At 52.5% G+C, this 13,457-nt stretch overlaps 1 protein-coding gene across 1 annotated transcript in view; it reads right to left on the bottom strand.

Annotated features, from left to right (window-relative positions):
• ADRA1D (adrenoceptor alpha 1D) overlaps positions 1 to 9,784 on the bottom strand; it is a 28,288-nt gene extending 18,504 nt beyond the window's left edge. Inside the window, exon 1 of the mRNA XM_050745228.1 lies at positions 8,428 to 9,784. Coding sequence (XP_050601185.1) covers positions 8,428 to 9,538 — 1,111 coding nt within the window. The 5' untranslated portion in view covers positions 9,539 to 9,784. The remainder of the gene's footprint in view (positions 1 to 8,427) is intronic.
• Positions 9,785 to 13,457: the final 3,673 nt, after the last annotated feature.

Raw genomic sequence — 13,457 nt, forward strand, 5'->3', positions numbered from 1 at the left:
TATTTCCTAGATCTGTCCATTGAATCAGTGACCAACTCAGTATCAATGAACAGCTCACACAGTCATCTTCCATTTAAAGAGACTAGGGCTCTTTAGAGAAATGGCTAATTCCAGGTCTAGGGCAGAAAAAAATGCAAGCTGAGCCTGAAGCATCTTATCAGACCAGAAAGCGAAGAAGAGCTCAAGATGCTCCAGGTTCTGCCAAACATCTCTGAAGCCAACTGGAAGGAGTACCCACTGGCCAAGCCCAAAACAATGATGTCTGTGATGTGCTGGAACAGCAAGGATGTCTAAAAATAATGACATTACCATGGTACTAAAGCAGCCTCAGTGGTCACGTCTGGAAAGAATGCTAGAGAACTGACTCTTTCTCTGATAAATAAAGAGGAATATTGAACATCTTCCCTGCCTTTGCTGTACAGATTCTATTTAAACCAAATAGTTAGTGGTGAAATCATTTTAGAATGCTAGTGAATAAATGCAGAAGGAATGACAGAATTAGAATATCCCTACTTCAAGCCCCAGTGATATAATGGGTCCAGGCCATTGGTCAATGGCTGCCAAAACCAACGGGTGAAAGGCTGATGGGTCACTTTGTAATGGACAGAGCAGGCTGACAGCACATGAACTCTGGTCAGTCTTCACATCACAAAAGAGAAGAATTCTTGCCAGACCAAACCTGCACCCAGGAAGGACAGGGAACAGAGGGACACGTTAAATGGCACTGTGGAGATGCAAACTCCAGACTGTGGGATACACCTGGGGACAATCTGGTTTCTTCACTAAATAAATGGAAAGAAAAAAAAGCAGTGGAGGCTTCCCAAGTAAAGAAACCTAGTAGGCAAATTGACCATATGTGATGTGTGCTCCTTCTGTGGATTCTGCTTCAAACCAACCAACCAAAAATTTATGAGGCAGACAGCAACATTTCAACACTAGGTAGATATTTGATGATATTAAATGATTTTATTTTATGTGTTATAATGGATTGTGGCCCTTTTTTAGAGTTATTATCTTCTAGAACTATACATTGAAGGGTTTACAGATGAAGGGATGCCGTATCTGGATGTTCTTCAAAATAATCTACAGTGGCCGGGCACAGTGGCTCATGCCTGTGATACCAGCACTTTGGGAGGCCGAGGCAGGTGGATCACCGGAGGTCAGGATTTAGATATCAGCCTGGCCAACATGGTGAAACCTCATCTCTACTAAAAATACAAAAATTAGCTGGGCATGGTGGTGCACACCTATAATCCCAGCTACTTGGGAGGTTGAGGCAGGAGAATCACTTGAATCTGGGAGGTGGAGGTTGCAGTAAGCTGAGATTGCGCCACTGCACTCCATACTGGGAGACAGAGAGACTCCATCTCAAAAAATAAAATAAAATAAAATAAAAAAATAAAAACAATAAAAATAAAAAAATCCAAAATAATCTGGAGTGATGGGAAAGTGGGTGAGGATGGAAAGAATCGAGGTTAGCTTTTGGGTTGAAGTTGGGTCACAGGTACACACGGGTTCATTATACTAACAGGGGTTCTTTCTACCAATGTATGTGTTTGAAACTTTCCATGATAAAAACATGAAAAAACCCCAACCCTAGCTCATTGTTTACTCATAATAATCACTCAATAAATATTAACTGCTCTGTTAAAGATTTTTTTTAGGTCACAAAAATGGGGAATCACCCCCAACCCATGACAGATAAGAAGAGTTGTCTTTAAATAGAGGGCTGTTATGCTAAGCGAAATAAGCCAGTCACAGAAGGAGAAATACTGCATGATTCCACTTGTATGGGAGTCTCTAAAATACTCAAATTCATAGACTCAAAGAGTGGGATGGTGGTTTCCAGGGAGAAAGGGGGCCAGGAAATTGGGAATTGCTAATCAACGGGCATAAAGTTTCAGTATGGCAAGATAGATAAGTTCTAGGGATCTGATATGCAACAGTGTGCGATAGTTAATGATATGATATTTACACTTAAAAGTGTGTTAAGAGGGTAGTTTTCATGCTACATGCTCTTGCCACAATAAAAGAAAATTAAAATAATAAATAAATGGAGGGCTGTGCTTTGCCACCCAGACCCTTGGCACGGCAGGATGGGAATAGAACATGGGTTCTACTGTTTCCTTCTTCTGCACACATTTACTGAGCACCTATTATGTGCCAGGTGCCACAAAAGCACAGACAGGAGATGTAATGCCAGCCCTTTCTTCAGGCTTTTGGGGCAGGAGACAATGATGCCATTACTGAGGACCTACCACAAAGCACCCCTCGCCTCTCCCCTTCATCCACAGACTCCTGCACAACCTCAGGCAGCCTGTGGAGATGAGTCCTTTAGCACCTGGCCGACTCTCAGACATATGCATAATCCACTCTCCACATGGGGCCACCAAAGTATGCCTTCCAGCCTGGACACCAATCACTAAGCATGGCTCACAGTCTCCCTCCTGCCTCTTCCTGCCTTCTCTCTAGCTATAACGAAGGCATAACATGTAGACAGTTAAATTTAGAAAGCATGTGTGTCTGAAGCACACAGCCTGATGGCCTTGTATATGCAGGCACCAATGTCATCACTGCCCAGGTCAAGGTATGGAGCTGTCCCAGCCCTTCAGAAAGTTTTCTAGCATTCTCTTCCAGTTAGTACGCTCACTGCACACACACAGGTGGGTAACCACTATCCTGGATTTTATCACCATTGATAAGTTTCCCCTGTTTTTGAACTTCATCTACACAGAATCATAAGTGTACACTTTTAGTTTCAGATCTGGCTTATTTTGTCCGGTGTAAACATCCATGAAATTCATCCATGTGCACATCAGTAGTTTGCTATTTTTCCTTGTACAGTGGTCCAGTCTATGAATACATGGTTTATTTATCCATTCTCCTGCAGCCGGCATCTGGCCTCATCTCTTGACCCCTCTTCTCATAGGCTACACATTTTTGGTCTCCCAAACCACATAGCAACCCAGCAATACTGCTACTGCTGTGCCTACATATGTGTAGTTCCCTTTGCCCTCACACTTCATGATACATATCTGAATATTGACAATTACAGTGCATTGTGATAAAAGTTCATGCAGAGTGTTTCAGGAATACATGGGACATCTAAGTCTGGGGGTGGTGAGGGACACAGGCACTGCCACAGAGCACAGACTGACAAGATACGAGAGAGGCTCAGGTGTGGCTCTCAGATGGCTGGAGTGGGACATTGGCTGGGCTGTCCTGGGACTTCTGATATCAGAGCCTCTGCCCAGCTTGTATGCCTTGAGGTGCATTTGAGAGGGGGCCCTTTGCTGTGAGTCTCTGGGCTGCTTTGAGTGGATGGCATTTGGAGGGCGGAGGTCAGTGATGCTCGGTGACCTGTCCAACAGGAGAGAGCTGGGATTGAAGGCCTGGGGTCTGTGAGTGGTCACTAGGAATGACAGGGGTGGGGCTGGCGTGTGTGTGTGTTTGTGTGTACATAGGTCTCAGCAGACAGTCCACCTCTGGGCATGGCTGGGGGACACTTGCCAGGCAGCCCAAAGCCAAACGCAGTGAGATGCTGCCGCCATGAAAACAGGCAGGAGGGACACGGCCTCTGGAGGCTCTTGGGAGAGGAGGAAGCTTTTCTGCAGGTGGGTGCTTGCCTGGGGCAGGGTTTCCCCACCCCCTCCGGTACCCCTCACACCCACAGGGAGGATAATCTGCATTCTACACCACACAACTGGCCTAGACCTCTAGGGTCAGGGGATTCTCGCACGAAGTGTCTCTGCGCAGAGGCTGCAGAGGCTTTTATCAGGGACTTTTCCAACAGGCCCACCTGTCCCAACGACGCAGCCCCGCCCCAGCCATGCCCCCTCTCTCTGAGTCCTCCCTGGAAGTCCGCAGGCAGCAGGCTCTCACTGCGGCCCCTCCCATACTCACTCTGCAAGTCTGGGCTCCTCAGGGCATCCGGCTGAAGGATCCCGTTGAGGAGGGCAGATTTAGACAATTCCCTGTGATTTTCCATGGCACCCAGCTCTGCACCAGCTTGCTGCGGTGAGGGTAGGGGATTGTACCTGGCATGGGCGGGGCTGCCAAGAGCGCCTCCTCCACAGGCCCCAGGGATTGGTGTCCCTACGTTCCATCTCCAAAGTGGAGCACCTCTGACTGAAAGCGGAGCACTACTAGCTATCCCCCCCCCCCCCCCCGCGTCACAGGCAGGGAACAGGACTGTCGTGGGTCACTATGCATGGAGCAGATGGCTCAACTGGACATCACCACGGAACGCGGCAGGAGGGTGCCCTCCCCTCTCTCTAGGCAAGGGGCGTTCTACATGCACCTCCGCACCTCCCGCACCAGCAGCTTCCTGGGGGTCCCAGAGGAGCCGGTGCTGCCCTCCCTGGCCTTGCTCCCTGAAATCGCAGCATCCGGGCACTTGAGGTCTAAGGTGCTCGGTGACCCTCTACCTGCCTTGGGGACATGCCCTGCAGTTTGTCCTCACAGGGGAAGTGGGGCAGCTGGAAGTGTGGGGGATGATCCCCAGCTACTCTCTGGGATTCTCTGGATTTTAGGTGCCCAAATCTGTGTCCCAGTCTCTCCCAGCCAGTGACTTGGGTCCTTAGATGCCCCCACAGTTCAGGACAGCCCGCCTGTGGTGCTGCCTCTCTGGCCTGACCACAGCATTCCAGGTTTACAGGTGACAGCCCATGGCTCACAGTGCCAATGTTCCTCTGGGACTCCAGGCCCTTCCCTGAGGCTCTTGATGCCCTCCAGGCCACTGTGGCTGCTGCTACCACCTGGCTTTGTGTACGGAAGTGTGAGTGAGGGCACCCCAGTCTGCTGTGGCCCTACTGGGTGCCTTTACTTCCAGGGCCTAGGTGGGCCCATTTCTTGCTGGCATACACATTGTTTCTCAATCTCTCCGTCTGTGGTGCTTGTCACAGCTGGTGTGGTGATCAGGACGTGGGAGAAGGCAGGTACCACCTCAACAGCCATCCTGCTCCTCCTGGCTGCCTCTTTTTCTGCCTCCTTTGGGTCTTTCAACATCAATGCTCCCTGAAGCTCTGTCCTGAGATGCTTTCTTCTCTTTTCTCCCCTCCTCTTTCTGGGAGACTGCACCCCATGCTCCTGCAACCATCCCAGTCTTTGATCCCTGCATCCAAGTTTCCAATGTTCTCTATCCCCTACCACATACCTGGTACCTCCATACCAATAAATGCCAGCCCCTGGGATTTCCCCCAAAAGTTGCTGCTCAGTGTTCCCTGTTCCTTTAAAGGCGTATCCCTCCTCCCAGGCCTGGGCCTCATGCTGGGGGTGTCAGGACCTCCTGGCCCCCTCTCCTTCCTGCACAACCTTCAGACCCCTCCTGCTCCAAATGGGCTCTGCCCTCCCTCTCTGCTGCTTCTGCCCTCCAAGCCATACTGGGGCAGATCGCAATATTTTGTTTCCTTGTTTGGCCTCTGTCCTGTTTGCTCATCATTGCCAGATTCAACTCAATTCAGCTCCACCAGTGTCCCTCGGCCCTGCTCTGAGGCACTCGGAAAGGTGCCTTGAGAAGCCTGGTGCAGCACAGACCATTAGGAAGGAGGAGGTAGGGCCTCCTCCACCCCCAATTCCCTACATCACATGTGAGGCACAGCAGAAATGTAAGGATTGAGAAAGAGCTGTGTGTGCCAGCAAGGAGCAAAGGTCATGGAAACTAAGGGATGACTTCCTGGAAGAGGGAGTCACGTGATGTGGACCTCAAAGAAAGCAGTGGCCTTTTGCAGTGTTGATTGGAACAAGGAAGAGGTAGAAAAACCTAACATTCAGCAGGATCAGCACACTGTGGAATACTCTCAAATGTACTGCTGTGAAAATGGCCCAGCATGGATAAATCTCAGCCACATAATGTTGGGTGAAATGGCAAATTGAAGAATGATGATATGCATGGCATGGTGCCATTCATATAAATCTCGAAGACACACAAAACAATATATTATTATGGATACAGATGTTTGTAGCAAGAGTATAAACATCTGTATAAGAGTGATAAACTCCAGATTTATCTCTGGGGAGGCAGGGAGAGAAAGAGGAAGGGACAGGAGGAGGGGATCTAGTTATGGCTTGTTCTATTTATTTGAAAAGAGAGAGGAAGGGGTCTAAGGCAAATATGGCAAAACGTTAACATCTGTTCAATATACGTGATTACAGGTATGTGGATTCTTGCGTTATTGTTTTCTCCTTATTTGTGCATTAAACTAAAATTTTAAAGGAAGTTAAAAGGAGAAAAAAACAGGGAGCTGGCATTCTACACAGGTTGGGCATTCCCTACAGGGGCCCAGTGTGAACCAAGGGGCAGGGGTTGAATGAGGGTACCCAGGAGCCCAGCACAGCTGGGCAAGGCTGGAGCAGGGGTTGGGGCGATGGGCCTGGGGGATGGGCTTGGGTGTCTAAAGGGGTGGGCACCAACTTTTTCCTCCCTGCTTACTTACCTCCTTCTCCTAGTGTGTTGCTTAGGTTCAGCTGCTTGCCCCATCCCTGCAACAACCTTTGGCTGGCTGATTTTCAAGGGTTACTTATTCATTCCTTACCCCGTATTGAGTATCCACTACAAAAGCTACATTTCCACGATGGCCCTATAGATAGGCATTATTACCATCACCTCTTCTCTATTTTATAGATAAAAAAGCAAGCAGAGAGGGGTTAAGGGATTTGCCCATGGTTACACAGCTAGCAGGAGAGAGGCAGAGCTGGGATTGGCGCCAGAGCCTGTAGTCCCCACTGCAGTGCTCTCTATTGCTCCCCACATACCAGGCACTGTGCTGAGTGCCGTGGACTCAGTGATGACCCAGGTGACACCGCCCTGCCCTCACACAGCTTCTGGGCCAGTTCCAGAAACACACCAAGCAGCACACAGATGTAATTACGACCGATGATCTAGTGAAGGAAGAGAACCTTGTGCTTCAAGGGAGAAAACAAGGACACGACTGAGGGTCAAGGGTCCAAGAAGGTCCCTCTGAAGAGGGAACATTTAAGACCTAAAGGATATAGTTGGCCAGGAGGGATTGGGAAGGGCAGTGAAGACAGAGAGAACAGCAAGTGCAAAGGCCTGAGGACAGGCATGGGCTCCGGCAAGAAACCCGGGAAGGGTCAGAGGGGAGGAACCCAGAGCAGAGGGAAGCGGCAAGGCCGTGAGGGCAGAGGGGGAGAGGGCAGAGAGGGAGACAGCTCTCATTTGAGATCTCCATTGTAGGAAGGGGGACCACATGTCTGCGTGGCTCCAGTTCTAGCCTGTGGTCCCGGTGTAAATATTCATAGTGTCCTATTTTGTTTTGGACAACAATGCATTTGAAGGTCACCCTCTCATAGGTGATGATAGAGAGTTTGGATTTTGTTCTCAGGACAGTGGGAAAGCACTGAGGGCTTTTAATAGGAGAGTGACACATCTAATTTATAATATATAAAGTTCACTGTGGCTGCAGTGTGGAAAGGGCTTTCGGGGGCACAGGAAGGAGGCCATTGTCTCTTTCCTGACTCAGCCTGGCAGTGTGGAAGGGTCCAGGCCTGGGAAAGGCAGAGAAGGCCCAGCTTGGGCCTGCGGAGGTTGCAGCCATGGGTGGATCTGACTCCCGGCAAATTTGTCCCCGGAGATGCTCTTCCCCCTCTACTCCTTGCACTGGTCCAGCCTCCAGTCCCAGACCCGGGGCTTCCAAGAGAGGCCTCAAGGGGTAGAAGGCGGCCTCTGAAAACAGCTGCCCACCTCCCAGGACTGCAGGGCAGCTTGTGAAAGAAGCAGGAAAGTTCCCCGGAAGAGCTCAAGGACTCAGTAAGCTCAAGAAATAATGATTAACAATATGAACTTTCCGTTTGATAATTTATCCCTATCCCTGTGCTTCTCATCGCTACACAACCTCCTTCCTTTCCAAGAGGGGATTTCAGAAATGAGAGCCCAGGGCACTCAAAAACACAGCTGGGGAGGGTCTCAAAATGGGGCCAGCTTCCAAACTGAATGAGTGCTGGGGAAAAGCGGGTGGCTTCTGGCATCTGCTAACGTACCTGTTGACTGGCCAGGGCTCGCTGCCCGTGAATGAACACATGGAGGCCCACCCACTCTGTGCACCCACCTCCAGGGAGGGGGATCTGTAGGGGGACACACACACTGCCGACCACATATGGGCAGATGCCTGCCCAGATTTTCACAGACGTTTTATTTTTAGAGGGGCCAGCAGCATAAGCCCAAGGCTTGGAAGAGAAGAAGGGAAGGACAGAAAAGTTAGAAGCCTATGAAACAAACCTGGCGAGGATGAAGACCCTCTCTTTGGCACTCCACAAAATGGTGCATGCACACCTGCCTCTTAGGAGACTCAGGGCTTGCTAAGCCAACTTTCCAGGTTCAGGTGGGGGTCGCCCAAGTCTGGGTGCCACGAGGACACCGCCATAGGCTCAGGGAGAACAGGAGGGGCCGGTGGGAGAGGGGTCACTCACCGAGCGGCAGGACAAAGAAGAAAGGGAACCAGCAGAGCACGAAGACGCCCACGACGATGGCCAGCGTCTTGGCCGCTTTCTTCTCACGGGAGAACTTGAGCAGGCGCACGGAGAGCGAGCTGCGGAAGGTGTGGCCCTTGGCGCTGCGCAGGCCGTGCGCCCCGTCGGCGCCCGTGGCCGCGCCACGACAGTGGATGCGCAGCACCACCTCGGAGGCCTTGCCTCGCTCGCGCTTGACGCCCGCCTCGAGGCTGCGCGTGGTGCTGCGCGCGACCACGTACACGCGGCAATACATGACCACGATGACCGCCATGGGCAGGTAGAAGGAGCACACAGAGGAGAAGACAGCGTAGCCCGCCTCCTCGGTGATACCGCAAAAGCGCTCGTCAGGGGGCACGGGCTCCTTCCAGCCCAGCAAGGGCCCTACGGACACCACCAGGGCTACGACCCAAAGCAGTGCCAGGATGGCGGCCGCCTTGCGCTCGGTCATGATGGCTGGGTACTTGAGTGAGTGGCGCACGCCCACGTACCGGTCCACGGAGATGGTGCAGAGGCTGAGGATGGAGGCCGTGCAGCACAGCACGTCCACGGCGGCCCACACGTCGCAGAAGGCCCGGCCAAAGGCCCAGAAGCCCAGAACCTCCATGGTGGCCGAGAAGGGCAGTACCGTGGCACTCAGCAGCAGGTCGGCCACGGCCAGGTTCACGATGAAATAGTTGGTGACAGTCTGCAGGTGTCGGTTGCAGGCCACTGAGAGGATGACAAGCAAGTTACCTGCCACGGCCATAAGGATGAAGGCTGCCAGGAAGACGCCCACGCCCACGCCCTGCGCGCTCACCACCAGCCCCCCGACGGCCGCCGTGCCATTCACGTCGCTGCCCGGGCCAGCGCTCCCCGGCTCCCCCGCGGAGCTCCGGTTGTCCTCGCCGCTGCCTGCGCCAACCACGCCGGCACCGCCGCCCGCGCCCCCCGGCACGCCGCCCACCGCCGGGCCCTCCGAGGGGGCCGCGCCGCCCGCGCTGCCCCCGCCGCCGCCCGCGCTGGAGCCCCCTGCGCTGCTGTCCGGGCGGGGTCCCTCGAAACTGACGCTCAGGAGATCGCGGAAAGTCATCTCAACGCGCGGCCGTCGGTGGCCGGGCCGGGACGCAGAACGAGCGGCCGGCAGGGAGGGGAGCACAGGGCATAGCCGCGGGGCTCCAGATGCAGCTCCGCACGGTCTTGTTGGGGTCCTGCCTAAGTTCCTGTGACGCGGAGCGCGGCTGTCCGAGAGCGGAGCTGCCTGGCCCGGGCGGCGGCCGGGCTCCCCGAGGCCGGCAGTGGACTAGCACCGAAGAGCCGGGGCTGGCGACGCGCGCGGCGCTCTGATCGTGCCCAGCAAGCGGGCAAAGCGGCGGCTCCGGGGCCGGGCGGTGCAGGCAGCGGCCACTGCGGCGCTCCCAACTCGGCGCGGGGGGCGGGACCGAGGAGGGGCAGCGCCAGGAAGGAGGAGGGGGCGACCCGGGCCGAGAGAGGGGCGCCACACCCCAGGGGAGAAGGGACCCTTCGCTCAGGACAAGCGAGTGTGTCGGGGTCTAGGGGGTCTGCGGCGCTGGCGCGTGCTCGGGTCCCGCAGCAGCCACCCACGCCTGTCCGCAAGTGCCCAAGCCCGCCCTCTCCCCTCGCGGTGCCCTTTGCGTTCCTTCCCGCTCCTCTCCCGGACCCCCTCCCCCTTGGTCCTCAGCGGCGTCCCTGTTCCTCCCGCCCTCTCCCCCGAGTCTCTTGGTCACTCGCTGGTGCCCTTGGGCGCGCGGTGCGTTGAAGGCGCGAGTCCCGGGTCTTCGGGATACCGGCTTTGGCCGCCAGAGAGCAGCAAGCGCCTGGGATCTGGGGACTGCGGACCGGACGGCGCAGTGCCGCTGCGGGTTGCCTCCTGGGACTGCCCATATGGATCTGCCGCACCTCCTTTTTCTCAGGCCACTGGCCAGGGCAGGGTTTCAGACACCTCTGCCCAGTGCGATGTCGTGAAGAGCGCCCAGGAAGGGTTGGAAACCTGTTCTGGGCTGAGGCTGGGTACGATGGGCTCAGGAGCAGGATGCTGTGGCTACAGCCCTCGGACCCTGCCCAAGACACGCTGGTCTACATACACTGTTACTTTTCTCTGTATCAGATGCGGGAATAAATCTTTCTGTAGCTACCTACCCTAAATAAGTGGCCTTGTTCTTGTTCTGGCCTTGTTAAGAGGGAGGGTGTAAGTGCCGGAGGGTGGGAAAGGGCACTTGGCAGGATGGTTAAATGGGGCGGGTGTGAGACAGTCTGGCTCCGCATCTGAATCCAGGCTCCGCCCCATATTAACTGTGAGACCTCTTTGTGCCACAGTTCCTCATCTGTAAAATGAGAATAAGAAGTGATGTCTACCTCCTGGCCTGAGGGTTAACTGAGTAAATATGGGTGAGGGCCCCAGAGAAGTGCTTGGGTATGTCAGCGGAGTAGGGCTTGTTCAGGGCAGGCTTTTAACAGGGAGGATGGAAGGCAGAGGAGGTGTGGGGCTGGTATGGACTCCGGATGCAGGTGTGGGAGAGGGTATGAGAAGCTTCTTGAGCAGCAGCAGGACTGGGTAGGGAGAGGCTCAAAGAAATCATACAGTTAGCCAACATAAAAATACCAGCTGCTGGCACATGGCAGGCACCATGCTGGATACACTAACTGTAAGGAGGGTAATGCCATCTCATAGTTGCAGAATGAGGAGGGCTTGAGCCCTACCAGGGAGATGAGGGCCTGTTTGCAGAAGTGTCTGGGAGGGGACAGAGAACCCATAGCCCTAGTGTCCACTGGTTGTGGTTAACACAGGGGCAGGATGTCTGAGTTTTAGATGAGAAGCTGCTTTGGAGAAAAAGTAAAAAACTGGAGAAATGTTGAGAGATGGGTGACCTCCCTCCTCTCCATTGCCCAGTCCAGGAAGATAAAGCTTTTATAATCATATCTTGGAAACAGCTCTTCCATGGCCTTCCCCATTAAATCTTTTATTTTGGTTTTTGGAAACTTACTATAGTGAGTTGAAATGAAAGCAACGTGACTTCTAGGGATTAGCCAGCAGCTGACCAAAAGTAAAATCTTGGGTTTGGGCTTCCTCTCTGAGAGGGAAGGGACAGTGGGAACTGAAAGGGGAGGCCAGGAGCTCCTCTCTGGGTAGAGTTAGATGGCAGGTCAGTGTCCATGGGTGGCTGCTGTCACATAGTGTGGAATAGGTGCAACCCTGGTGGAATCCATTCGATTCTGGGATTGGCCAGTTTTCAAAGACTGGGAAGAGGAGACATAGTTAAACCTAGAGCTGGCGCTGGGGTGCTGGGGACTACTTGACTGGTGTCACATAGAGATATGTGCCTGATTCTGGTGTGGGGAGCCAGCAGAAGGCTGGTTGGAGGTGTTCCTGCCAGCAGGGTAGAAAGAGTTGTGGGATAGAATGCCTGGAAGAAGATGGGGAAGTCTTTCCCCATTTCAGGTCTTGGTGGTCCTCAGAAGTTCTGCAAGATGATTCCAGACGTTCTGGAGCTCTTGGGAAATGAATATGGAAGGACAGTGGTTGTGAGATCGTTGTGAGTTTCCTGTACCTGCTTATCAGACGCTGAAATCCGGGAAGGGGCCGGCACAACGTGCTGGTGGCAGGGGCAACAAGAGAAAGAGCTGTCTCTCTCTGAAAGGAGATCTTAGCAGTGGAGGGCTGGGATAAAGCTCAATATCATCCCAAGCACACCATTCACACCCAGATCTTTGCTTGGATGCCTCATGAGCACCTCGAATTAAGCATGTTCCTAAGTTAAACTCACCATCTCTGACACTAAAATCTTCAACTTACTGTATTCACTTATGAAAATGGAATCAGCATCTATGCAATTGCTGCAGTTGGAAACCTAAACTCCTTCTGTTTTACTGTCCACCCCAAATTTAGCCAGTCCTAGAGTGGTGTTGATTATGTTTGCCTACTTGACTTTGTGAACCCATCCCCATCTCTCCAACATCTCTGCCTAAGGTCAGGCCCTGATCATGCCTCACTCAGATTTTCATTCATACTCCAATAATGCCTCCTAGTCTGTTGCCATATGGGTCTTCCCAAATCTGATCATTTCACTCTTTCAAAAATATTTCTTTGATGACTCACCACTGCTTTTAAGTTCATAGCACACTTAGTCTAGTGGGACTGGACTCTTTCCTGTTTCTTACTTTTTTTTTTTTTTTGGTGGGGGAATGCTCAAAGTAAGTTGTTTGGAAGGCGATTTGTAGGAAGCATGTTGAGGTGGTTGTTTCTTTAAAATGGATGCTGCTTTGAAACTGGGCCACATGGGACCCTGGGATTTATTTGGATTATAAATGAATGAATGTGAATCAGAAGCTTTTGTTCCTGAAATGATTCTTACATGAGATTTGTGTTCTAGCATCTCATACATGAATAGAATGCTATCCAGAGGGACATGCTCTGGAAAAATGACTAGAACCTTTCCTATCTGAACTCAGGGTCCAGAAACTGAGTCTTTCAGGCACATAGGTACAGCATTTTGTTTGTTTGTTTGTTTATTTATTTACTTAGTTTTTGTAGTGACAGGATCTCGTTATGTTGTCCACGCTGGTCTCAAACTCCTGGGCTCAAGCGATCCTCCCACCTTGACCTCCCAAAGTGCTGGGATTACAGGCATGAGCCACCATGGCACCCGGCCTCCAAAGCATTTTGATCTGGAGTCTGTCACCTCCAGATTATCCTTAAGGATGATTATCCTTAAGGGCTTCCTGGAGGAAGTGAATTTTAGAGAGAGCTTAAATGCCCTTTGGGTCAAGAATTAACTTCCTTCCTTCATCATTCCCTACTTTGACTTGGTCTGTGAAAGTGGGACCATCTTTCTCTAAAGAAATGTTGGGGCCGGGCGCAGTGGCTTACGCCTGTAATCCCAGCACTTTGGGAGGCCGAGGTGGGAGGATCACGAGGTCAAGAGATCGAGACCATCTGGCCAACATGGTGAAACCCCGTCTCTACTAAAAATACAAAAATTAGCTGGGTGTGG

The sequence above is a fragment of the Macaca thibetana genome, chromosome 10 (assembly GCF_024542745.1).
Source record: "Macaca thibetana thibetana isolate TM-01 chromosome 10, ASM2454274v1, whole genome shotgun sequence".
In the NCBI taxonomy this organism is placed as follows: Eukaryota; Metazoa; Chordata; class Mammalia; order Primates; family Cercopithecidae; genus Macaca; species Macaca thibetana.